Genomic DNA, 26598 nt, shown 5'->3' with positions numbered 1-26598 from the left:
TTAGCTAAAGTGGTACCTCAGGTTAAGAACAGTTTCAGGTTAAGAATGGACCTCCAGAACGAATTAAGTTCTTAACCCGAGGTACCACTGTACTGTCTTCAAGCACATCTAGGCTGTTGGTTTTCTCAATTCCTGTGGAAGCTGGTTTTGGGGGGGAGGTGCATCAAAACACAGCATTTAATACAAATCAGAGAATTGTAGAGTTGGAAGGGTGCCCTGAGTGTCACCCAGTCCAACCCCCTGCAATGCAGGGCCTCTCAACTAAAGCATCCATGACAGGTGGCCATCCAACCTCCAAGGAAGGAGAGGCCACAACCTCCTGAGGGAGTCCATTCCACTGCTGAACAGCTCTTACTGCCAGAAAGTTCTTCCTGATGTCTAGTCAGAATCTCCCTTCTTGTAACTTGAAATGGCAGGACAGAAATGGATGCAGCTAATGTTGTGTGCATGCTGCTTTCCAAACCAGCAGTGAGAATGCACGGGATGCAGATGCAATGGGAGTGTGTGCATGTCCTTAATGTTGCACCGTGGCCTGCTCTTGTTCAGGGTGCAAGCCAGCCAGCCGGCCAGCTGGGACCTTTCCCAGAATGCTCCATTCTCTCTCTTCCCCCCTTCTTGCCCTCTCAATAGAGAGCATTCCATGGTCACTGAGTAGGCTCAGTCCTCATTAGACTGTTTGGGGGGGGGCTGTTCCACTCCACCCCCAAATGATTTTTATTGGGTTTCGATAACAACAAGAAAAGCAGTGTTAACAAAAACTGAACTAAGCTAGCGGAGGTATCTATCAGATGGGTCTTACAATGCACATATTGTGAGTCAAAACTACTCTTTGTCCATTTGAGTCATTTCCTCCCCTTAGTAAATCTCTCATTTGTCCATCAGGAAGAGGGCACATTTAAAGTATAACCCCTCCACAGACTGACGACTCGAGTTGCTGGAGGTTCTAGCAAATTCCGATTCTTATTGACATATGCCAGAAAAGGCATCCAAATCACACCAGATTAGTGATTTTCCACGCCATCCCTCCAATTACTGTTTGCTGTTTTTCTGCCATCCCTGTAATCATACTATTGTGGTATGTCAGCCTTTCAAAGAAGGCCAAGACTTGGATATTATCTAGATAACCTTTGGCCATAAATCCTGTTTTCCGGTGACTTGCCAACTCAGTATGTGCTGCCGCAAACAATAGTGCTACCCTACTGATTCTTTGAGAACTCTACAGAGGATCAAGCCTTGATCTTCCTCCTAAAGTATTTAGAACCTGGGGGTTCCCCTGAGCCTGCTCATGCCCCACTGTTGTGAATGGGCATTCTGATTTTAGCTATATTAGTATATTCAGCGAAAGTTTCATTCAGAGGCAGCATGCCAGGGAATAACCCCTGCTGTGGGCAGAGGCATAGGAAGGTCAGGTGGTACCCGGTGCGGAAAATTTCTTGTCAGCCTCCCATGGATTCCCCCCCCCCAAAAAAATGGTTTTACATTATTTCATTTTTTTTTACAATGGAATAATAAAAAGTAATAATAATAAAAAACTTTCATTTATATCCCACCCTCCCCGGCTGAAGTCGGGCTCAGGGTGGCTAACATCAGATACATAACATTGGTATAAAATCAAACAATACTTAAATTACCTCCTAAAAAAAATCTCAAAATCAAATTAAACTCTAATTAGATGGCTTTCCACAGGGTTAGGGTTGGGAACAGTAAGTGCTCCACTGAACTGAAATTTCAGCCTTCACATAGGAAAACAGCCAAGTAAACAGCTATTTTGGTGGAGGAGGGTCAAGATATTAACCGATATGCAAGAAATTTCATATATAGCTATATAATCCCTAGTATAGTAAGATAAGACCTTCGGAGCAGGAATTTTTAAAAAAAAGTTTTTATGAACCGCCCTAGTAGGGAAGTAATTGTTCCTTGATAATTTGTCACCCCCTCCATTATGGAACCTGGGGCAATTCACCCCCTATGCCCCCCTTGCTATGCCCCTGGCTGTGGGGCAGATGTGGGGTGGAGCAATCTGCCCTCAGGTCCTGCTTTGAGGGCATCTGGTCAGCCACTGCTAGAGTCAGGGTGCTGGACTAGATTGTTTGTTGCTCTGATCCTGCAGGGGTCTATGTTTGTTTTTTGTTTATATTTATTTAATTTGGGGTGTTTTTTTTGGGGGGGGGTTATTTGCATTTCTCTAAAAGCATTTAATAGGGACCAGTATACCTACGAGATCGCCTTACTCCACATGCGCCCAAATGACTGATCAACGGAATTGGCATTACTGCAGGTGCCAAAGAACACAGTTTCTGCATTTGTAAGAACTCATTTTGTGTGGCAGCACCCACACTTTGGAACTCGCTGCCTATTGATACCAAGCTGATGCCTTCACTGTACTCTTTTTGGTGCCTGCTAATATATATATATATATTCATGTTTAGATAAGCCTACCCAAATTCTTAGAAACGCTGGTGTGAATTTTAATCTGTTTTAGTATTTTAACTTCCAGCACGTTTTAATGCATTGCCATTTTCCCTGATTTTATAGTTTTATCTTTGAGGGTGTTCTTTTTTTAAAAAAAAAATATCAAACAAGCGTGTAAATTTTATTAAACAAACAACTTAATATCTAAACATCCCCAAATGGCATGTGAAAATGATATGAAACAATCAAAGTGTTATAAAAGCTGCAAAACGGCACTACGGAAACAATTTTAAAAAGTAAAAAAGATGATTTCAGAAATAGCAGGGTTCAATTTCATGGGTCAGGAAAAGTCTAGGCAGAAAGAGAAGCCTTCACAAGATGTCTGAAGCAACTGATGGACGATGCTTCATGAATGACAGAGGAAATGACATTCCACAGAGCAGAGACAACGGCATAAAATTCCAATTTTCGGGTCACCACGCAGTGATAATCCATAGAGTCATGGCCTAAGTCAAGACCCTGGGGGAGCAGCCAATATGTGGCATTTAAAGCTTACACCTGTCACCCCAACCCCATGTACCTAGGATTAAGTACCACTGACTCCAATAGGCCTTACTTCTGAGTAGGCATGGTTAGGATTGCTCTGCCAGTTAGCTTTTGTGGGGAGAGAAGGGAACATTGCATGGTAACAGTTTTTGAGTTCCCATAGATTTGTCATTAAATGTCACTTGGAGTGGGGTACCCACTCTCGAGAAACATCCTAAGAAGTTAAACAAGACTTGCAAAATTTCTCTGGGTGAGACCCTCAAGTATCTGTCTACAGTTAAATTGTTTTCAAGCCAGGGGAAGTGCTGAGGGGACTGTGAATTCGAGCTGACACCCAACGGGCGAGGATTCCATTTGGTTGCCATGTTTCGATAAGGTTTCTTATCGATGTGTTCCTGGCGGAAATAATGAGATGGCATAAGGTATTACGCAGCACAAAAAAGAGAGAGAGAAAGCAGCGGAATGCTAGCAATGGGCTGGTAAGAACATAGCGCTCTCCACCTCAGCACACATATCATTTCCAGCTTTGCTATGGTGTTCTGTTCTTAATTTAAAATCTTGGCCTCCTCCAAACATACATCACATGAAACCCAGAGAGCTGTAAACTGTAAATCTACATTTCCTGGGATAATTTCTTCCGGCATTTCATTCATTTATTTTGTTTCTCATTTAAGGCTCGAATCAAGGCAGGAGGTGTGGGTAAAATATTGTATCAGCTCCATGGAGCTTGTCGTCGTGCTGCCTGGTGTCAGGAAGATGGAAAATTAAAGCTGATGGGGAGCTAAGGCATCAATAATGAGGATGGATCTTTAAATGACAGGTGGTGCAGTCCACCCAGCATTTCGGTATATCACACTCAGATGTAGGAAACTGGGCTTCATGTCAAGGCTAACTTAGAGGCAGAGAATTGCACTGAGGATCATAGTACATTCTGAGACCAATGGTAGCTGAGATACTGGTGGACACCACAAGGCTGCAATCCTGCAAACCTTCCAGGATTTCTGTTGCAGAGTGTTCTCCACTTCAGAAAGTGATGGACTCAAGTTATTGCCCAGGATGGAAAATGTACTGGTATCACAAGTCGGATGTGAGGGCGATCTGGCTGCGACATCTGTCACCCCATTGATAGCCAGGGTTGATTTGGCTGATCTGGCTGGCTAGGCGGGTGTCCCCTCCCTCCCTCACCGCTCCATGTGTGTCCCTCCTGAAGCTGTGCACTCGGTGGAAGAGGACTACCATCCCAGATAGAAGGAGTGTACCGTTCTTCGGTCAAGGGTATACGATAGCTGCGCTCCCCTGCTAGAACCTCCAAACAAGCTCAAGGTATCACAAGACCTCCCATCTCTGGGCATGACTTGAGAGGCAGAAAGAAGCAAAAAACTGACACATGCTCTAGACCAGGTCCCTACTAATGCTCCAGAAATGGGAAAGACTGGGTTACAGAAACTCAGTTGCTACCTAGCTGTTGCTCAAGCAACATCTCCTGTTGGACAGCTCCTCTGATGCTTTAGTGCAGGGGTCAGCAAACTTTTTCAGCAGGGGGCCGGTCCACTGTCCCTCAGACCTTGTGGGGGGCCGGACTATATTTTGAAAAAAAAATATGAACAAATTCCTATGCCCCACAAATAACCCAGAGATGTATTTTAAATAAAAGCACACATTCTACTCATGTAAAAACACCAGGCAGGCCCCACCAATAACCCAGAGACGCATTTTAAATAAAAGGACACATTCTACTCATGTAAAAGCACACTGATTCCCGGACTGTCCGCATTTAGAAGGCGATTGGGCTGCATACGGCCCCCAGGCCTTAGTTTGGGGACCCCTGCTTTAGTGCACTTTGTATTGAACCTGATCTTGCCTTGCTAGTAAGTGCTCCAGCTGCATTCCAGGACACTTCACCCCAACAATCAGGGTGAGCAGGAACAGGGCAATTTACTGAATGGGAACAGAAACAGGACTGCAATACCTCAAGGACCGCCTCTCTCCCATATAAACCGTTCTGGACTCCGTGTTCACCCTTCTTCGTGCGCCTCTTCCATGAGAGGTCCAGAAGGTGGCAACATGAGAATAGGCCTTTTCTGTGGTGACTCCCTGTTTGTGGGATGCTCTCCCCAGGGAGGTTCGCAAATCACCTTCATTATATATATATTAGCTACCAGGTGAAAACATTCCTTTTTAACCAGGCCTTGAGTTGATGAATATTCTATAGCTTTTTAAATGTATCTGTGGGAAGGGGGGAGGCTATGGCTTAGCTGTTGTGTTTTAATTATTTACTTGTTTTTACCCTGTACTTTATTGTGAACCACCCTGTGGCCCTTTGATGAGCAGTATATAAATCTAACAAATAATAATAGAAACATAGGAAGCTGCCTTGCAATGAAGAAGAAGAGAAGAGTTTGGATTTGATATCCCGCTTTTCACTACCCGAAGGAGTCTCAAAGCGGCTAACATTCTCCTTTCCCTTCCTCCCCCACAACAAACACTCTGTGAGGTGAGTGGGGCTGAGAGACTTCAAAGAAGTGTGACTAGCCCAAGGTCACCCACCAGCTGCATGTGGAGGAGCGGAGACACGAACCCGGTTCCCCAGATTACGAGTCTACCACTCTTAACCACTACACCACACTGGCTCTGAGTTAGGCTATTGGTCCATCTTCCTGCATATTGGCTACACTGACTGGCAGCAGCTCTCCAGGTTTCAGGTGGAAGTCTTTCCCAGTCCTACCTGGAGATGCTGGGGATTGAACCTAGGATCATGCAAAGTAAGTGCTCTTCCAGGGTGCTATGGCCCTTCCCCCTATATTTTTAAAGACCTGAACAAGCCTCCAAGAACCTCACAACCACAAGCCATCTATTTCTGCTTCAGATAAACTTTCTTACCCCACAATGCGGAACACAAGATCTCAGAGTTGAACTTCTTTTTGTATTTGCGGATTTCTGGGCTGTCACTCTGTGGCCGGATATTGGTGGGGTTCACATTGACAACGGAACCTTTCCTTGCGTTTTGCCTGCTGGTGGGCTCTGGTTTCACACTGGATGCTGGGGAAAAGAAGCAGAGGGTTTTTTTTATAAAACGATTGTTACCGGTATGTTTTCTTGCACAACACATGGCTTGTTCTTGGTATGAGCTTTCGTGTGCATGCACACTTCTTCAGATTTCGTGCATGCACACAAAAGCTCATACCAAGAACAAACTCAGTTGGTCTCTAAGGTGCTACTGGAAAGAATTTCCTATTTTGTTTCCTATTTTGTTTCGACTATGGCAGACCAACACGGCTACCCACCTGTAACTGGAACACATGGCTTGTGAGGCAACTGTGCCCCACACTCTAAGTGTGTCCCTCATGAAAGCAGGATTTCTAATCTCTTTTTGAATGACATCTAATATGCCACACCCACAATATACATTTAAAGCACACTGCTTCCCCCCAAGGAATCCAGGGAGCCGAGGCTTGTTAATGATGCTGCAAACTATAGCTCTGTGTGAGAGAATTTGCTTTAAATTTATGGTGTGGATGTGACCTAAGTGCCCAACCACAAGTGATGCTATTCATTTGCATTTAATGTGCGCATTTTAAAAATAAAAAATAACAACTACCGGAAGGAACCTGATAATGTCTAGGATCAGAGCAGGTGGGGTACAGGGAGTTTTGTCAGTCTTGACAAAAATCATTCCTTTGGAGCAACTATTTGCATGGTATTCCCTATGCATTGACATTCCATATTGGCACCATTAAATGTGACAGACCAGTGTATTCAGCCCACAGAACAAATAATTATCTAAGCAAATAAGGTACTTGTCTGCTGGGAGAAGGTCACTGGAGCCTGCCTTCTACCAGGCGAATTTGCAGGTCATGGAAAACCGTACATAATGGTTTACCATTCGTGGTTCACTTGAATAAACCATGAATTGGAAGCCAAAACTGAAGTTTGGCTTGGAGCAGAGGTGGATTAGAGTAGTGCGACATTGGGCACTGGGCCTAGGGAGTGCTCCAGGGCATTGCAACTATGATGCAGTGAACTGAGCAGAACAGTAGGCAGGAGGTGGAGGGGGCATCAAATTTTGGCCTTGCACAGGGTGATGCATAAATTTGAAAGACCCAAGTCCACCCTTGCTTGGAGTGAAGCAAGCCATGATCCTTGTAAGGCTAAGAAAGGGACTGGGGTGGGTGACCATGTCAATTTCATTTTCTCCCAGTTTCTCATCTTTCTAATTTTAAGTTCAGTTCTCTACATTTCCATATCAGTTTGTGATTTAAAAGACAACATTTCAGTTTAGTCCTAATATACACCTTTTTGTATGCATTTCTGCCTAATGTACATATTTTTTCCAAAGCAATTTCCTGCATATGTATGTGGTTTTCACTAATATATGCATTTATATGGCCACTTTTGTTCATATGTGTATTTTTGTACACATTGCTTGACTGGAGTCCTGCTTTGTAAAATTTGGAGAAGGGCACATTATGAAGCATGCCTGTGCCTTGGTTCATGCATTGTTTCAGAAAGTGCAAATTGGGTAAGTTCATATTTAGATGTGCAACCAAACTGAATTTCTCCCTTATCGCTACCCAGGAATTGCGGTTTGTTCTACTGGTGCCAGGGGAGAAGCAAAGTAAGAGTACCTGATTATGGAAAACCATTGCGCGTCATTTACAAGCGAATTCTACCATTGAGCCAGACCATTAGTCCATCTAGCTCATTATTGTCTACACTGACTAGCAGAGGCTCACAAGAAATTCAAATGGGTATCCCACTCTGTCCCTGCCAGCTGCTCCTAGAGATGCTGAGGATTGAACTTGGGACCTTCTGCATGCAAAGCAGATGCTCTGCCACTGAGCTATGGCCCTACCCTGCATTCTAAAGAGGGAAACAATGTGTGTTTCCCTCCTCCCCTCCAAAAGAGGCAAATATGGCATGTTCTGTAATAAAAGCAACTGTACTCACGAGAACCACAGTTTGGCCCAGTTGGACTTGAAGGAGGTGACATTTGTAGAAGCCTAGGATCTATGAATGATGTGAATGATGTCGTAGATGAGGAACTGTTTTTTGAGGGGGCGTTGTTAGTGCTCGGTGGCTAAAATGAGGAAAAAAATTAAGATGAAACAAAGGAACTTAATCACATCTGACTGCATTGATGGTGCTACATGTATACAATACAGTGACCTTTCCCAACCTTGGGCCCCCAGATGCTGTTGGACTACAACTCCCATCATTCTTAAGACAGCAGAACCAGTGGTCAGGGATGACGGGAGTTGTAGTCCAACAAGATCTGGGGGCCCAAGGTTGGGAAAGGCTGCTGTCTCTGGGATGGATGGTTCTACTTCAACACCCTCCTTTAAAAAAAAAAAAACCCAAACTAAACTAAAACCTTGCTTTGAAAGTGATACTACAACTTAATTACCTCGGTTTACGAACTTAATCCATTCCGGAAGTCCGTTCTTAAACTGAAGCCATTCTTAAACTGAGGTGCACTTTCCCTAACGAGGTTTCCTGCCGCCCTTCCCTTCCATCGTTCAGATTCTCTTCCTAGACTGAGGTAAAGTTCATAGACTTCTGGCTTTGCGGACATTCGTAACCCGAATAGTTCGTAAACAGGGCTGTTCGTAAACCAAGGTACCACTGCAGAGCTTATGTACATTGCATTCTACTGGGTTGCTGCACTAAATGCCCTGTGGCCAATGCTACTAGAAAGCTACCTAGGCTGTGAAGAAGAAAGTGGGGTAATATGGGAAGGAGCAGTAGGTCTGACCAGAACCCTAGTTGGGTGAGTAGCAGAATCTGGCTCACTGCATTGAAACCCATTCCAGACATCCAGTAAGACTGGGTACTTATCAGGGCTCTGGAATGGAAGGTGTGCAGAAGTTCTAGCTAGGGTAGCTCTGTTGGTAGAGCATGTGGCTCTTAATCTCAGAGTCATGGGTTCAAGTCCAGTGTTTTTTGATTGGAGAACTGCATCATAATATTCAGAGAAGTCTGAATCTCAAAGGAAGGGTTGCATTTCAGTTTGTTTATTGTCATAATATGTGACATTTACCTTGTTGGGAATAGGCTTGCTCTGAGGTTCCGGAAAATGGTTCTGAGCAACTTTCAGCTGGTTTGCTGAACAATTCGAAACCTGGCTCTGTTGCAAGAGGTCTGGGAGAAGATAGTTTTGGTTGCTCATGCCCCAGAATCGTTCCTGAGAAGTGCAGCTGAGCTTTCCTGCAACACAACCCTGCACACAATGACAACTTTTTAAGAGCTGGTCTGTGACCTAAGTCAAGTTATTCTCCCCTCCTTTCCTCCCAGCATGCAGCACTGCTCACTTGTGGCAACACTTATGGTAACAAATGCTGGTGAATGTTGGAAGTCTAAATCTCTGTAGTACATCACAGCTAATGAAAATCAGATTATGGCAGGAATGTCAGCGCATCAGGAGAAAAACGTAATAAAATAAAATGACACTGGAAATGGGATTCTGATGGATGGGAGCTGCTTAAAGGACACTAGTAATGCTGCATGTTTATACAGTGAAGTTCATCTTCAAAGCACTTCGCAAATGATATCTAATCTATCCTCTCAGGCCCCCATGACAGAGAGGCAAAGAAGCATTAGCATTCCAGCAGCAAGGTAATGAGGTGGAGTCTCTTTAAGAAGCCAACATCAAAACTAGAAGAAGGGTGAATCTCAGCGATTGCTTCACCTTGTAAGAGTGCCTCTTATGATCTTCTACTAGGGAAGCTCTACCCACAACCCCTTTCAGATGAAGCCAGAAAGGTGGCTGGGAGGAGGACAACCTTTTTTCTTCTGGCAGTGGTGCTGAGGCTTGGTATGAACTATAAAAAGGGGGAACTGTGACTCCTTGCTGAGCCTTCAGAAAACAATAAAATATAAGGCTCACATATTTCTTTTATAGATCTTTGGAAATGAAGCCAAAGAGTTTAATCTGGATGTTTGCTTGGCACCGAAACTGAATTTAGCCTGGATTATTTTTTTTTAAAAAAGGATTTTCAGTAAAAGGAGAGGTGGAATCTATCCCCCCCCCCCCCGGAGGGCTTCTTGCAATCTATCTCTATGTTCAGATTTCTTTCCAATGGTTACTGATCTAAGCTTTTTTCTTTTTTGGTGGCGAAGGATTTGGACCAGAATTGACCAACTATCCTAAAACTGCCTCTGTTAGGGAGCTATAGCCAAATAACTACTGGACAGCCACAGATTCCCCACTCCTGGGACCAATCTATACCAGTGAATTATAACATTATAAATGTGTTACATTACAAAAACATGACAGCAGCCACTGTACAGCAGTCAATGAAAAAATTGCATTGAGAGCTATATAACTTTATTTTTCTTAGCATTTTTAAGATCAGTGTAGATCAGGCATAGGCAAACTCGGCCTTCCAGACTACAACTCCCATCATTCCTGACCACTGGTCCTGTTAGTTAGGGATGATGGGAGTTGTAGTCCCAAAACATCTGGAGTTTGCCTATGCCTGGTGTAGATCAAGTCCTGGTGCAAAGGGTGAGGGGTCACAAAGAGGGAACCCTTAAGATATGAGGAAAGGGACACCATCTGGGGGGGGGCAAGGCTTCCCAAAATGTTCAAGGAGGGGGCCAGGTCTGCTGAATATTCTACAGCCTGCAGGGGACCCCGCCAGGCCTTTCCTGCAGCCATGGTGGGACCTGCCAGACCTTCCTACAATTACAATGGGCCCCCCTAGGCCTACCTGCAGCTGCGGCAGGCCTTGCAGGATAGGCGCCAGTGAGCCTCCCTGTGGCCCCCAAAGTTGGGCAGAACCCTGTGTGGGTGCATGAGCACAAATGCGGCGCCAATTGCTCAGCTGGTAGGTAATTAACCTACTGCCACTTTGAGGACTCTGACTATCATACAAGCTTATTTTAATTAAAAAGCCCTTTTTAAAATTAAGATGTGCAATAAGAGCAGGCCTCTTCTTATGTTCTGAACTCCAATGCTCTATCACATGGATTTATTATGGCGAGTGCATGCCATAAAATGACTGGCTATGGACCAGTAGGTGATCTCTGACCTCTTCCAGTCCTTTGGTCCCATGACAGCTGGAATGCTCCAGATGCCTGTGAAGGATGCAGTATTTGAATACCTGACAGTTCTGGGAAGGATGAGGCTCCCATTAAAAACCAAGATGGATGCTGATAGCCTTTGCACAGCCATTCCCCCTCTAAGCTCTGCTGAAGCAATAACCCACAGAGATGTATTTTATGGCTGGCACCAAAGATAGAAACCAGTCTTCTGTGTGGTTTGCTACAAGAGATAAACAATGGACTGGAGCTAAGCATCTGCGGGTGCCAGCCTGTATGTTTGCAGGCAAACCGTGAATCTTAAGTAGTAACAGCCTGATGTTTCAAAAGCCAAATCGCTAATTGGAAAATGTGGAAATGAGAAGGAGGCCAGGAAGCATTTTGCCTCCTGCTTAGCATTAAGAAACCACAACAGTAAAACATGAATTGCAATTCTTTCTCTCTTTTGAGTTCCGCAAACCTTCTTACAGATTCAGCTCTTAGAACAGGAGCAGGGAGGAAGAAGAAGAAGAAGAAGAAGAAGAAGAAGAAGAAGAAGAAGAAGAAGAAGAAGAAGAAGAAAGGGAAGAAGGTTTGTACACCTTCTCCTCTCCTCATCCCCTTGCCAGGCTCCCAACTCTGCTTCAATGTACTGGTGCCTTTTGAAGGCTTGGGCAATCCTTCACACACCCCGACTTTAGGACCTAACTACATCACAGCCAAATTGGCTTAATAGCCATTCTCGAAACCCTGGAAATTGTGGACCTGTGATAGGGAAGGAAAGTATCACTAACCAAATTCTTGGCATGCCGGCCAAGCTCCAATTCTACAATTCTTTGAGGAGATATACAATCCCCTTAAATTTACAAAGTAGGTACAAACTGAGCTTTGTATTGTCCATAACCTATCATGTTGCAGAGCCACCTCACTCTCAAACAATGGCTAAACAGAAGAGCAAGCTTAAGCAAAAGTTACAGAGGAGGGCTGGTTTCTTGACAGCCACAGAATTTGTTTCAGAAACTGGTGTTTCTAGAAGAATTGAGATTTTCTGCAATAAGTGGTTATGACCTAGGTCACATCCACAGCATACATTTAGACCATGGATGGGGAATTGTTTTCCCCCCCTCCACAGGCCAAATTTGACAGGTGAGTGAGGCCACACACCTGCCTATCCCCTGATGTCACTAATAATGTCAGGGGATTGGGTGCTTTGAAGTCCTGGAGTCAGGTTGGCCCTTTAAGACTCTGGATTTCACCACAAAGGGAGGATGCAAGTCTGGTCTAAAAGGCCTCAGTCTGCTCCCAGCAGACTGGGACTTCCTGGAACAAGTTGCTCACTTTGGACTTATCTGTGGTCCTACAACTTCTGACCTGCCTTGCCTTCTTTTCCATGGGACCCAGAATCGGGCAGGGAACACAACAATAGCATTCTGCTGGCTGGCAAATTCCTATCTATATAGGTCTGTGGGCTGAATACTTTCCTGGGTTGTCTTGTAGGGATTCACCTTAACTGGCTGCTGCTCTGTTTTCATTGGAACATCATCTGCCTCTGAGACTCTTAATCACAGGGTCATGGGCTTCAGTCCCATGCTGGGCAAAAAGATTTCTGCATTGAGGGAGTTGGACTAGGTGACCCTTGTGGTCCCTTCCAACTCTACAATTCTATGATTCTTTCTTAAATTTTTTAATACCCTTTCAATCTGATTACTCCAGTTTTCACAGGTCAGGGATGAGAACATATTTCAGCCTGAGGGACACATTTCCTTCTGAGCATCTTTCTGCCGGCCATGTGCCAGTGGTGTGAGGGGCCAGGGTCAAAAGTGAGTGGAGCAACAGACGTACAGTACAGTAGGCTAGTTTCTATACATGCTCACACAAGGTTTAAAGCAGCTCCATTTTAAATTCAGGATGCTTTGCTGTGCCACAGAAGTGTAAATGAAGCATTGATCTAATAGACATTTAATCTGGTTTAATAACCTTTCATAATTCCCTCCCTTAACCTGATTACTCTAATTCTCATAAAACGCAAGGATAAAATATGGCTAGCACATTTAGCACATTCATTCCAAAGTATGAGTAATTAGGGGTAGAATCCAAATGTACAGACTAGCATACAGAAAACTGGAAGTATGAGGACAGCAACTGCAAATTATTGTGGGATGCAAAGCTCGCCTGGAACATTAGGGGTCAGTAGAAACTACATGGGAGAATGGGTCAAATGAAGTCATTAATTTGTCTTGGGTCAGCCACTATATTTCTGCCTTAGTACTTTCCCAGGGCCAGTTTCTATAGCAGCCCATCCATGCATGATGCTTGCAAAGGGTAATATTAGCAATATTACCACAGAAGATGGCAGGATCCCCAAGGGCATGCTCTATGGGGTGCTGGCTTCAGGCACTAGGTCCGTTGGCAGACCAACTCTGCATTACAAAGATGTCTGCAAATGTGACATTAAAGCTGGCAACATCAACCCCGCCATGTGGGACTCCCTTACAGATGAACACAGTGCTTGGAGACACAAAAGTTGTGCACCCCTAGTAGTGACCAGAGGAGGAATGACCACTGCAAGGAGCATAGAGAGAAGAAATGCCATGGCACATCTGCAGCAGCACAACCAGACGCCTTCATTTGCCCCAGCTGCAACAAAACATGTCACTCCCATATCAGTGTCTACAGCAACTGTGCAGGCGCTATGACCTTCTGACAGTTAGACTGCACCCTCCATTGTCTCCAAAGACAGATGGATGCCAACCAGCATGGCTGCAATATTAGCAATCAGAATTTGATCTCTCTAGTTCTATGCACAGAGAAATGCCCCTTTGAAATGGATGGTTGAATTACCTTCTGATCCATTACACAACTCTGAGGGTTCGGTTCAGTCTCATCTGGAACTCTTGCCCTTGAGAAACCCATCACTCCATTGCTGGGTGGTTGCCTAGTAACAAATGCCAATTAGTGAACAGAGATGGGGTAGGGAAGGCAAGAAAGGAAGGAAGGAAAACTCAAAAGGAAAAATCCACATGCATTCTAAACAAAAATAAAATAAAGTTACTCAACAGGAACAAGTGTCATGCCTTTCTTTCTTTCTTTCCCTACAGCACCAAGCACATCAAGAGTAAAATTCACATTTTACTTTTAAAATTTTATTGATTTATACAAATATTTGTATACCACTATTCATGATTTTTTAAAAAAAATAATAATAATCAAATATCTTCTCAGAGTAAAAAAAAATAAAAATCCTTCCAGTAGCATCTTAGAGACCAACTCATACCAATAACAAACTTAGTTGGTCTCTAAGGTGCTACTGGAAGGAATTTTTTATTTTTTATTTTGTTTTGACTACGGCAGACCAACACGGCTACCTACCTGTAACTTCTCCGAGTAGACATACTGAAAGACATGGCTAACTTAGGTTGGCTACAACCACTAGTTTAAAAAATGCAATATGAATCGCCTCTGATCTTGGGATGGTTGATATGTGAAATCAGATATCAAGGGCTTCCTGAGTCCCATGGAGTTTGGAGTGGCTCTGCCTGCTTTCAAATAATCATGGCCATTTGGGCAGCAACCAATGGCAGTTAAACAGGATTTGCTCCAAAGATATACAGTCCTATCAACCAAAAGTGGCTTTCAAAAGGAAACGGAACAATGTTCTTGTCTTTTGTTTCTCTTGGTCCAGGGGTGGGAAACTGGATCCAGAAAGATATGACCACTGACTATTCAATCACCTGGCATCATAGGGCATCAAGTTATTAAGACTTTGGAAGGAAGAATTGGGAATGTACTGAAATCTGCCTCCCAATTATTCCATGAACCCCAGCTTTCATTTAAGTTGGGAATGCAAAGGAAGAAACTTTACAGCTGTGGGCTTGAATTCAAGCTAGGGCTGCTAAGATTCCCACTGAAAGTGGGGCATTGGTCTCAGCATGAATTTAAACCCAGCACTGACTGCAAACACAGCTTTCTGTAGGAGGTCTTGAGTGGAAGCAGTCCCACTGAGGCCAAATTCAGTGCCAAATTTAAAAGGCACCGTAAGCAAGCTCTGCTTGCCGAAGTATAACCACGAACATGCTTTAAGGTTCCCAATTGCTTCCCTTTGCATTTGTGGAGCAAGTGTGGGACAGGTGGGTGTGGCCGGAGGAAAAACAATACTGTGAGCCAAATCAGGACTCTTAGCAAGCTTATTCCAGCACATAGGCTGGAGGTTTCCTGTGCATGTATTAGCACCTGGAGCTGGATTGGGTGGCTCCTGCGGACCAATCAGACTGCTGCATTCTGGATCCTATTGTTCTAGGACCAATCAGACTGCTGCATTCTGAATCCTTTTGTTCTAGGACCAATCAGACTGCTGCATTTTGGATCCTATTCAACTCAGTACATAACAGATCCCATAGTGGGGAAGCGGAATCTAGCATTTAACTTAAATGGCAAAAGACACAGGTGGTGTTATCAACTGCAAATGACACACATGCTCTCAAATCTCTGGCTGCAATATGTATGAACGTGGTCATAAAAGGACAGGTCCTTCTATGTTTGTTACTGGGAAATGTTTGTGTACCATGTACCACAGATGGTGTCATTCATTCTTTCACCATTTCAGTTGTGAACAGGCATTTTACTGGGAAGCACAAATATATGGATTGTTTCTTCCTAGGGCTTTCCAGATTTTTTGATGCAGCACACCGAGACCAACAGTTATGCGAAAATTGTGCTAGGAATGAGTGTTGGTGTCAGTGTTGACAGACGGTATGTGAATAAAAGTCACATGGACCCTCCTGGTATGATATGTCACCTTGTTTTTGCAGGTATCAGGAGAACTAAACTGAAAGAACAAGCAGCCTTTAGACTGGTATAGGGCACACTGGAACGACAAGTGCATCTTAACTACCCTCCTTTGCAGAAAATTGCACCCAATTTTTATGGAAGTTTGTCGATTCTCCTAGTGCAATATGAGACAAACTCCAACCAACCATTACTGAGACAGTTCGTATCTATTTTTTCCTTCTCCAGCGGAATATAATAAATGAAATTAAAATTATAAGAGGGAATTAACTTCTGGTTCATGCATTAAATGTATTATTTGTCTATATAAAGGGTCTGGTCTCACCAGTGGATGAGTTAAGTATACATCTGCTAACTGTTGCTTGAATAGCAATCTCCAATAACCATAAAAATCATGGGCACTTATATTGTAACCCCCGGGCTGAATATAAAGGGTGTCGGGGTTTGCTCATAAGGTAAAATTAAGCAACATGGTGAGAATGAGGGAAGGCAAGCCACTTGATAATTTTTAAAATTAAAAATGGATTTTTAAAAAATGCATTGGTGCAACAAGATGTAAGAAAATACCTGCCCATTTGTACTGCTGGAAACACAATCCGAAATAGTATTTTTTAATGAAGTCTCTGACCTTTTGCTGGATTATGGAAGTGTGTTTGTGTTTATGTTTTTATACATACTGTATGCATAGAAACACCTGTGAGATGTTTCTTTATGCTTCATGCTTGCATTATGCTCTCTGATACAACAATGGGGTATGTGCGGAAAATCTAACTAATCTTCAATTTATAATGCATGGACAGAGGAAAGTGTAGGAAAGCAAACCTTATCTGATTGCCATCGTTGTCATCGTCGTCACTGCTGCACACCTCATCACTGGAGGATGAATATTCTGATGATTTCTGGAACAAGTTGCCACCATCTCTCCCCTTGCCAAAAAAGGGTGGACTCTGGAAAAAGAAGAACTGATTGCTTCTGTCCACACTGGAACTCACATCATATGAGGAGCCCAGTTTAATTTTTCTTTCAGGTTGTCCTAGAATAAGGGCAATCATTCTAAAATTATACTGCAACCTTCCCCAACCTGATGCCCTCTTAATTGGGCTACAATTCCCACCAGCATGAGAACCAAGTCGAGGAAGGCTGCCACAGTGGAACCAGATACTCCATTCAGGAGGAAGTTTTGAACCCAGGACAGAAAACTCCACTGGATTAAATGGGGTGTAATTCTGAGCAAAGTAACAGTGGCTCAAGCTGCACATAATGGTGGTAAACCTATTTGTTTAAAACTCAGCTTGTGCCAATCATGTATAAATAGCTTGTGCCTCCCCATTTTTTAAACAAAATGAATGCACAGGTTAGGTTACCCTAACCATCACTGTCCCCACTGCTTATCACCCCACTGCCTTCCCCACACCACCGTTGTCCGTCCCGTCCCCCTGCCCAGACAGGTTCCCTTACAATTCTAGAGGCCACCAAGGCAGGGGGAATAATACTGGGCTGAAGAGAAGTCAGCTATGGATGAAGAGCTTGGCACCTGTTTTGCTCAAATAGCACCAATACCTAGTTGCCCCAACCCCTGCTTTATAGGCGATTGGAGAAGATCCATATTTAAACAAGTAGGTCTGTTGCTTCCATGTGTAGGGTGACCCTAAAGTAAAATGGCACAATGGTAGAGAGCATGCTTTGCATTATCAAGTGCCCGGGTTCAATCCTTGGCATCTCTAGGAGGGTGTGGGAAACTCTGGCAACCTGGTGCAAATAATCATAGGCACTACAGAGCTAACTTGGTGTAAGGCAGCTGCACACATCCACATGATTGGCTTCCTCTAGAAGGGGAGAGTAGCTAATTCTTATCAAGATATTTATTTTAAGCACATAGATCAAAGGTTCCCTTGTCTGCAATCCTCTCTTTGAAGATAATTTGTCACTGCAGCAATAAAAATAAAATCTAATTTGCTCTGCATGTTAGTTGAAGCCTCATGATCTAAATCTCGGAATATTCAAAACACCAACTGAGAGGCAAAAAACAAATGAAGTATGCTGCTTCCTTTTGATCTGTGTTACACACACACACACACACACACACACACACACACACACACTGCCCCATTGACTGATCTATTAAAAAGACCAACCCCCCCCCCATACAATCAATTAAAGGTGTGTTTTATTTTAAAGGGCAACAAACATAATCATCAGAAGGAGCCAAAGAAGAATTGCAATAGTTGAAAAATATGCTTACAGTAAAAATAAAACCTACTGAAATATGAAACTGATGAGATGCATTTCCAGGTTTCTTGTATGACTGGTGGTGGCTGTTTAGCCTGGATGACCCTGGGTGTCCCAAAAAGAAAATTTGAGAATGAGAGAAAGAGATATATTAGTTCATCAATCATATCAAACATGTAAATAAGAGGATCCAATCTCAAGGCATGCAAGTGAGGGCTGGCCAGGTGGCCACAGCTGCATCTTGTGGGAGCCAAGTCTGTTGTTTGACTATGCACTCTGTCACTTTCATTGGATGGCCCCAAGTCCTGGTATCACAAAAGTTCTTTCTCCATAGCATAATTTTATACACCTTTATCATGTCCTCCCTTACACATTTCCACCACCACCCCATACTAGAAAGAAATAACAGGTTGCTGAAACTATATATAGAACTATATATTTAAAAAAAAAAACCAGAGAAGAAAACCTGTATCAACAAACTAGAGGCGCTTAGCAAAATTATATTATGAATAGAATGGCCTTGCTATCATGCCCTGTCCCACTGGGAATGGAAGTGCCTCACAATAATTGCTTGTGTGGACAGAGAAAAGTGTGACCTGTGGATTACCTGAAGTCGATCGCTTGTTCTGATGAGATGCCGACTCCCTTTGTCTGCTGCTGCTGGAGTTGCAGCAGCTGTTGTTGGTTTTCGTTGTGGGTCCCCCCAGGGATGGTTGCTGTGTGCTGTAGAGAACAAAGACCAGAAAAGTGTGTGTGGGGGGGGGGAGCAGCAACAGACGATGAGAACTCCCACTGCACATTGTTCCAGGGTCTCAAAGCCACTTCTAAAAACAGCCCAACCAATGCTCACAATATCCTTAGGGGGGTAGCTATTATAATATCCAGGTGGAAACTTAGCATTCCTGGAATGGGATTCATGTTTAAAATATGCAACAATATTAGGGACACTTCCCCACTCCCCAGACATGGAAATAGGCCTCTTGGGGACATGTAATGTTTGATTCAAATATTAGATGAGCTTCATGACCCCTCAATTCTTCTCTAGCTTGGATTGCAATCTGAGTTGGCGGGGGGGGGGGGGGAAACCACTTCTCTCTTCAACCCAGTCCCTGTTGAAATCCTCTCAACTCTTTCTGTCTCCATCAAGTGGTTTAGGGACACTGATGTTTTCTACCTCTCCCACTCCCACTGGCAGCTACCATTATTGGATTAGCAGCAACACCTTTGCACAAGGGTGGAGCAATGTAGGGGGCTTATCCATGCATTTATTTATTTCAAGGATCATTGGGGAGTGATCAGGTGGGATGGCCTCAGAAAGCAAAGCAGATTGCCAGTTATGCCATACTGTTCCCTGATTATCTGGGGGAGATGGCTCATAGATGGCATCTGCCTGCTACACTGCGATGAATTTGTACAGACATATATCAAAGGAAGTTTAAGGCGGAATCACCAAGGAGCTTACCTTGATGGGTAACTCTGGTGACCAAGATGATCTCTGGTATAAATCTTTGAGGTTGTCCTTTCAGGAACCTTAAGGATCAAAGCAAATATGCCTGTTCACTGTTCTTACATACATACATGCATAAAACAATGCATAGCCACCTGCCTATAGTCAGTATAGGCACAGAGTATTAAAAACGTAGCTCATCACAATCATTTTACTGATATTCAGAAAACCTAGTTCCCAAGACCCCAATGGAAAATATATGAGCAATATTTGGTTTTATTTAAAAGGAAAAAAGGGGGGGACAGGGACTTCCAGTGGGCAATGAGTAAGAATTCAAGGTTCCATAAGAAGATCTCAACTGGGTCAAACCAAAGGACCATCTGTCCCAACAACCTGCTCTCATAGCCACCAGCCTGATGCCTATGGTAATCCTACAAACAGACTTGTCCCTTGCCTTGGCTAGTGTACAAAAATTAAACTACATAGAATAAACAAATCACCTTCATGAACTTTAGAATCCTACTATTTCTTCATACAGAACAGTTTTGGCCAACTGGTGGTCCTCAAGATGTTGCTGGGTGACAACGGAGATGATAAATTTGGTTTATTGCCCACCCTTCACCATACAATCCCAGGGAAGGTCACAACAAATGAAAACTTCAGTTCCCATAATCTCTGACCATCGGCCATGTTGGCTGGGGCTGATGGGAGCTGGAGTCTAGCAACATTTGGAAGGTCACAGGTTAGCCACAGCTGACAAAGGACTGGGTTTACTTGGGGAACATAAGTTTTATATTTCTAAACTCTTATTAATCTATAGACAATCCAAAGAATTTCCCAATACCTTTGGAGGTTGCTCTTCGCTTTGACATATACTCCAGAAGACATCGTCCTGACTGGGGCTTGCTGGGATGACAGCCACATCAGACAATGAACTGCTGTGATACATATCTCGACTGGCCCGTAGGTTTTCACTCTTCAAACAAATAAAACATACAGCAAGTTCATTTCTCATGGGAGAAGGGGACGACAGAGGACGAGATGGTTGGACCGTGTTCTTGAAGCTACCAACATGAGTATGACCAAACTGTGGGAGGCAGTGGAAGACAGGAGTGCCTGGCGTGCTCTGGTCCACGGGGTCACGAAGTGTCAGACACGACTAAACAACAACAAGTTTTTACTCAGTGTAGACTGAATGATGGCCCAGCATCAACCAGAGGACCAAAGGTTCCCCATCCCTGTTGGGGTTACTTTCAGGGCAGCCACCAGAGTTTGGAAGAAACTCAGCAGGGTGTAGTCTAGGGCCCCTTGCTAGCTAAGCATCTGAGTGGAAGACCTCCTTAGTCAAGAAGGTTGTGTTGGAGGTTCCCTGAAATGCAGTACAGTAAAATGCCTGATTGGTTGTGTTTTTTTAAATCATTGTGGGTTTAAAAACAACCATGGCCACCATCTCACGAAAACATGGTTTTCAGAAAAAGAAAAATGGTGGCCCGGAGTGCCAATCCCTCAGGGACCAGAATGCAGGGTTCAAGCAGTAGTAGGTGTTCTCATAGTTGGAAGGCTCTGGCATTTACTAAACCAATGTTCATGATTGTGCTGTGGCTGATTTAGTCAAAAAGCTTCACATGATGGGGGAGATTTGAAAGAAAAGAGCTTCACGTTGGTGTTCTGGAGGCAGTTCAATTCTTAGAGCCAGAACCATAGCTGTCAACTTTCAGATTTGAAAATAAAGGATCAGCAGCCTCACCTATGACAGTCACATGGCAGTGGTGGGCAGAGCCAGAAGCAAAAGTGGGCAGAGCAGCTAGAACGCGTCGTCCAGGCATGATAGAAATATGATAACGATATTAATACAAAGAATACTTTGCTGTGCCCTCCCAACGCCTTCTCGCTCCAGCACCCGCTGTTCTGAAGTGGGAAGAAACTGAGAAGGGGAGAAAGGCCTTTCCCCCGCAGGTCAAGCCGCATGGCCGGCTCCTCTCTCTCCTCGCCGGTAGCCATTGTGTCCGCCCCTTTTCAGGTTACCTGAAAAGTGGCGGGGTAAAGCGCGCCTGGCTCCTGCCGCATTTTCCTGCACCTGTGCCACCAAGACTTCCTGCCCGGACCTACCTCGGTCGGGGGCAGCACAATTTGAGGACCAGGCAGGCGTGTTTCCTCCCTGCCCCCTTCCCAAGCCGAGAAGGGAGGCGGGGGACGCCGCTACTGCTCTGACAGCTGTGAAGGCCTTCGCTTGCAAGGCGCGCTTTGCATAACAAGCGAAAGGTAGGTGTGTGTGTATGCGCGCGCACCAGTGGGCGTAAGTGAGGCTGCTGAGAGGCAGGAAGAGGGACGCGGCCGGAGCGAGGGAGGGAGGGAGGTAAGGGAGAGAGATGGGGGGGGTTTCCTCCTCCGGAATGTAGCATGCATGGCTGGGGGCTCCGTCAAGATGCAGCCCCTGTGTGACAGGGCCGACTCTCTGCTCATCAGCAAGAGCTCTGCCGGCGCCAGAGACCAGTAGCAGCAAGTGCAGCTGCGGCAAAAGCTGAGGGAACTGCCGGCGCTGCTTCGGAGCGGACTCACGCTGCGGAGGAAGAGCTCAGCCGCCGGGGGCCGGGTAAGGGACAGCCTCCTCCGTCTTCTCTTTCTCTCTGCCCCGCCGAGCAGGGCAGGCAGGCAGGCAAGCAGTCCCTCCGGTGAGCAGAGGAGGGCGCAGCAGCCAGCCGGGGAGGAGAGAGAGAGAGAGAGAGCTTGGCCAGGCTGCCGACTGAGCGCTCCCCCCAGTGGCTTTTCGCTCGCTCTCCTGGCTCTCCTGCTCCGCTCGCAGCCAAGGGAAGCGCCACCGGCTTGTCTCTCCTCCCCCTGGGCATTCCCGGCCCTCTGGCCTGGGCAGAGGGGAAACCCCGAGGGGGAGGACTCCACCTCCGCTGCCTCCCTCCTGCTTTCCCAGGCCGAGGAGCACCCGTCGGGCCGCTGCCCCAAAGCACCCCATCCACTTTCTCACACAACCTGGGGATATACGGGTTTTTTAGTCATCTGGGACAGCAGCGGGAAACGTGTTTAAAAACGGGGGAATCCCGGCCAATACGGGATACTTGACACCACTGGCCAGAACATGCCTTCTCTGCCAGTGTTTTTGCACTGGCTGACTTGAGAGGGTAAACCTTCCCACATTGGGCTTTCTCTGCTTTGTACATTGGTGCAGTTGGGGAGATTTGGGCAGGTGCAATTTGTCACAATACGACAACCGCTGAAATCCTCTCACTTATGCTTAACCATTAATAGGTAAAGGATGAAGTTTTGACAGAGCAAATACAGCATTTTGCAGAGCAATACTGTAAGGTTGTTTCTGATAGTTTACGGACAAAGTAAACTTAGAGCAGGCCTGGATAGCTTGCAGGCAGCAATACATTGCTCAAACTGAGGAAATGGGCCACAGCTGGAGGCTTTATGGAGCCAGTAAGATTCATATTAGCCACTTTAAACCACCTTATAACCAGGGATGGGGAGGAAATTAGATTCTGATCACAATGAAAGGTGAATCCACTTAATTCACACTTGGTAGGGGGGAATATGAGAAACAAAACCCAGCCATGTTTCAAAATTCACAGCTCTCTGAATTTTTCAACGCAATTCTCCAGTTCTAAAAAAATGCATGAAGTGTACATAAAAATGTGCACTGAAAATAACAGAAAAAAGCAGAATATTAGAGGAGATTGCCTTGCCAAACTGTGTATTATGCAAAATTGTACACAAACACACATATTAGGAATAATTTGCGGTAAAATGATAATGAATTTTTATGACTTTCTTTTTTAATCACAAACTGATATGAAAATGTGGAGAACTGAACTTAATACTGGAGAAAAGAGAAACTGAAATTGCCAGATTTCATGGGTCATAGCACCCATGAAAACGTTTGCCTGGTGCCACTGGGCAGCCGCCCTAGGAAGAAAGTCATGGTGCAAAATGTGGAGGTACCTTCTAAGTGATTTCATGAAATGTGAGCGAGTGTGATTTGGCTTCCTTGTATATTTTTTCCTCTCATAATTGCACCTCTCTGTGTGTGTAATGAATATTGTGTGATCTCCACAGTCAGGGATACTGGGATGTAGCTTACTTCCCAAGGTAAGCATAAGGCTGTTGTTGGTACTCCCTATCCTGACCCTTCCAGTGACGAGGAAGAGGAAGAGAGTATAGATTTACAACAGGGGTTTGAGGGAGGTTGCAGCTCAGAGGCAGATGAGGGAATGAGCTGGGAAATCATGGGAGAGTTGGAACAACACTCAGCTGACACATTGTCATTAGAAAGCATTTCAGACCCTCCATCTCCCAGAACCCAGTGAGCCTTAAAGTAGGAGAGCAAAGAGCTCAAAGATAGAGGACACTTAGGAGCACCCATAGAGGAGGTGATGATGATGAATGAGGAAGTGGGAGTGATGGGGTGTGGAGATTCACTCAGGACAACGCCATTATCCAAGAGGCTGGGTTCTATAGCCTCTCTCTGTAAAGATTGAAATGAAAAAGGACGGTAAGAAACTTTTCCTTGTATTTATTTTTTTCCTGGGCACAACTAGCTGGGAGCTGCTGACAGCATCCTGACACTACCTGTGCCTTACAACTTACAGCTTATTCCGCAGCCTTGATTTATAAACTACTTTATACTTAAATACAGTTGGGGGTGGGGTGGGGAAAATATGGCATGCAATTGCAAAACAACACCAAGAAAAGTCTTGTCTTCCTACTACATAGAAGCCTTTTATACAACACACCCTCAAGCAGGGCTTGCGATGCCAGACTTCTGGCTCAGCATGAAACAGAACCACTTTGAAATCCATGCATCCATCGGGTGACTGGGCTATGTACATGATTTAGATACTTCAAAGGAGAAGAGCAAAAAAGAATCTGTTTAAGAGATGTCAATCAACATTCCTGGATTCCAGAAATGAATGGTAATACGAGGGCCATGGTCTGGCTGCATTTTCTGATGGTATGTGCAACTAAGACAGCCCTCTTGAGTGGGCTGATATACAAGGGCTGGGTTTCAGGCACTCTCTCTCTCTCTCTCTCTCTCTCTCTCTCTCTCTCTCTCTGTGTGTGTGTGTGTGTGTGTGTCAAAAGCCAGCATGTCTTTAGCTGGAATATAAGAGCTTATAGGACAACTCATAGCAATTGCTAGAGATCAGGGGGCGGGGAGGAGAAAAGGCTGCCATCGCCACAGCCCAATCCCACGCTATGTGCCAGCTTTTTCTAAAATTTATTTATTAGTGTGTGTTTTTCTTTTTTGGAAATACACCAAAGAATAAAATAAAATTGGGATCCATCTCAGGATGGTGGAGGGTGTGTTCACTGGTGGTACTCACCCTTCTTCTAATAGGAAATGCTCGGGGGGGGGGAATGGGGGGGTCGAGGAGTGTCACTCGGTGGGGAGTGAGACATGTCCCTATTTTCGTCTGAGGAATGGTAGAGGGTATGGTATCCTCCAGTTGGAAACTGCAGGACAGGAGAGTGCTGAGAAAAAGGCTGCTGGACTAGATGGGCCACTGCTCTAACCCTGCATAGCTTTTCTTATGCTCATGTGATGGGCTGAAACCCAAGTCCCTGACAGACACCACAGCCTTCAAAACAGCACAACCCAACAACTCAGGGAAGTCCAAGATGTGAATCTCTAAAGGCCCCCTTCCGCTTCACTCCAGGACACCTAGTGCTGCCTTTGTGTCCCTCTGCCACTGCTGCTGTGAGCCTGGCTCATACAGTTCCTATATCCTGATGTGGCCCTGACAGAAATATGGAGAAGGACGCCCAGAGCTATACCATCTTGTTCTGCTATTCTGTCAGATATCACATGCTGAGAAGGAGCGGAGCTCTCAAAAGGGGTATTCTTTATTCATTAGCAGACATTTCCCTCCTCTGAGTCAGAACGGATTCAGGGTCACAATGCACTGATAACTGCTGTGCTTCAAACTCACTCCTTCAAATGCAAAAGAATAAAATATTTATTTTGAAGATGCCCCCCCATCCCCTGTAGCTCTTAAAGATACCCTGGCAATTTTTGCAAGAATAAAAAAAGAGTTTAAATGAATGATAATGCTACTTAAAAAAAATAAAAAGCCCTTCTGTGGGGTGTGTGTGTGTTTTTTTTAATAAGAAAACACCTGTATGAATAATTCAGCAGTAGCTTGAGTCCTAAGCACACTCAAGACATTCCATTTTCAATATGCAGCGTCTGTCTCCATCCTCCCAATATAACCTTGCAAGGAATCACACAACTAAACCAATTTGGAAACAAACAAACAAACAAACAAACAAACAAACAAACAAACAAACAAACAAACTAGGGATTTCAGAGGTTGCAATGCAATGTACGTTTAATTTGGAGGAAGTTCTACTGGGACTCCAAAGGGATTCACTTTTGAGAAAATGTGCTGTGTGGCTGCTAGACGTCCATAGGGAACTGAAGACAAAACTACAAATTGCATGTAGCCCCACAGTTCTTTGGGGACGTTCGCTGTGCTTTTAAGTGGAACACTGCTGGGAAGGTAGAGGGGCTTCTAAAGCCCATTTTCGTTCAGACTGCATAGCTCTTGAAATTCTCTCCCCCCTCCCCGAGATATTTACCCCCTCCTGGGGAAATGATGGGAGTATTTCTGGCCACTTCCAAACTACCTGCTCCTTCTGAGTTCGTCCTGTTTTGCTTGCTGGGTGGCTGGACAATGCCAGCTATTTAAAAGTAAAGGGACCCCTGACCGTTAGGTCCAGTTGTGGACGACTCTGGGGTTGCGGTGCTCATTTCGTGTTACTGGCCGAGGGAGCTGGCGTACAGCTTCCAGGTCATGTGGCCAGCATGACTAAGCCGCTTCTGGCGAACCAGAGCAGCACACGGAAACGCCGTTTACTGGGCATTAATTCTGATTTGTTTGTTTTGAGGCTATGTGACCTTGTGTCAAGCAAAAGTTGCCCCACACTTTCTAGTGCATATGCTGTCAGTTTTCTTATTGAAACAAACAAACAAACAAACCTCTGGTTTGGGGTGGGGAGAACTGGGCTCACTGCACAAATGCTCCAAATGAACTTGAACAGGGTACCCTGAATTTGCCGGTATGTGATTGAATTCTTACCAGAAAATAGACACAGACTGGAAGCATCCCATGCCTCTCCTCCAGCAAAGAGGTTAGGGAGGTGTC

General features: G+C 44.8%; 1 protein-coding gene across 3 annotated transcripts in view; it reads right to left on the bottom strand.

Annotated features, from left to right (window-relative positions):
* Positions 1-26598, bottom strand: part of NRK (Nik related kinase) — a 111884-nt gene that overhangs the window by 26515 nt on the left and 58771 nt on the right. For all 3 annotated transcript variants that reach the window (XM_033137427.1, XM_033137425.1, XM_033137428.1), the window contains 9 exons: positions 20283-20414; positions 19454-19521; positions 18599-18714; positions 18023-18096; positions 16585-16709; positions 13819-13912; positions 8996-9175; positions 7906-8035; positions 5839-5997 (listed from right to left, as the gene is read on the bottom strand). In XM_033137427.1, the coding sequence (XP_032993318.1) occupies positions 5839-5997; positions 7906-8035; positions 8996-9175; positions 13819-13912; positions 16585-16709; positions 18023-18096; positions 18599-18714; positions 19454-19521; positions 20283-20414 (1078 nt within the window). The remainder of the gene's footprint in view (positions 1-5838; positions 5998-7905; positions 8036-8995; positions 9176-13818; positions 13913-16584; positions 16710-18022; positions 18097-18598; positions 18715-19453; positions 19522-20282; positions 20415-26598) is intronic.

This window comes from Lacerta agilis, chromosome Z (genome assembly GCF_009819535.1).
Source record: "Lacerta agilis isolate rLacAgi1 chromosome Z, rLacAgi1.pri, whole genome shotgun sequence".
NCBI classification, from domain to species: domain Eukaryota; kingdom Metazoa; phylum Chordata; class Lepidosauria; order Squamata; family Lacertidae; genus Lacerta; species Lacerta agilis.
Note: the sequence above shows the minus strand (reverse complement) of the source record. Positions and strands in the feature narration are given on the sequence as shown.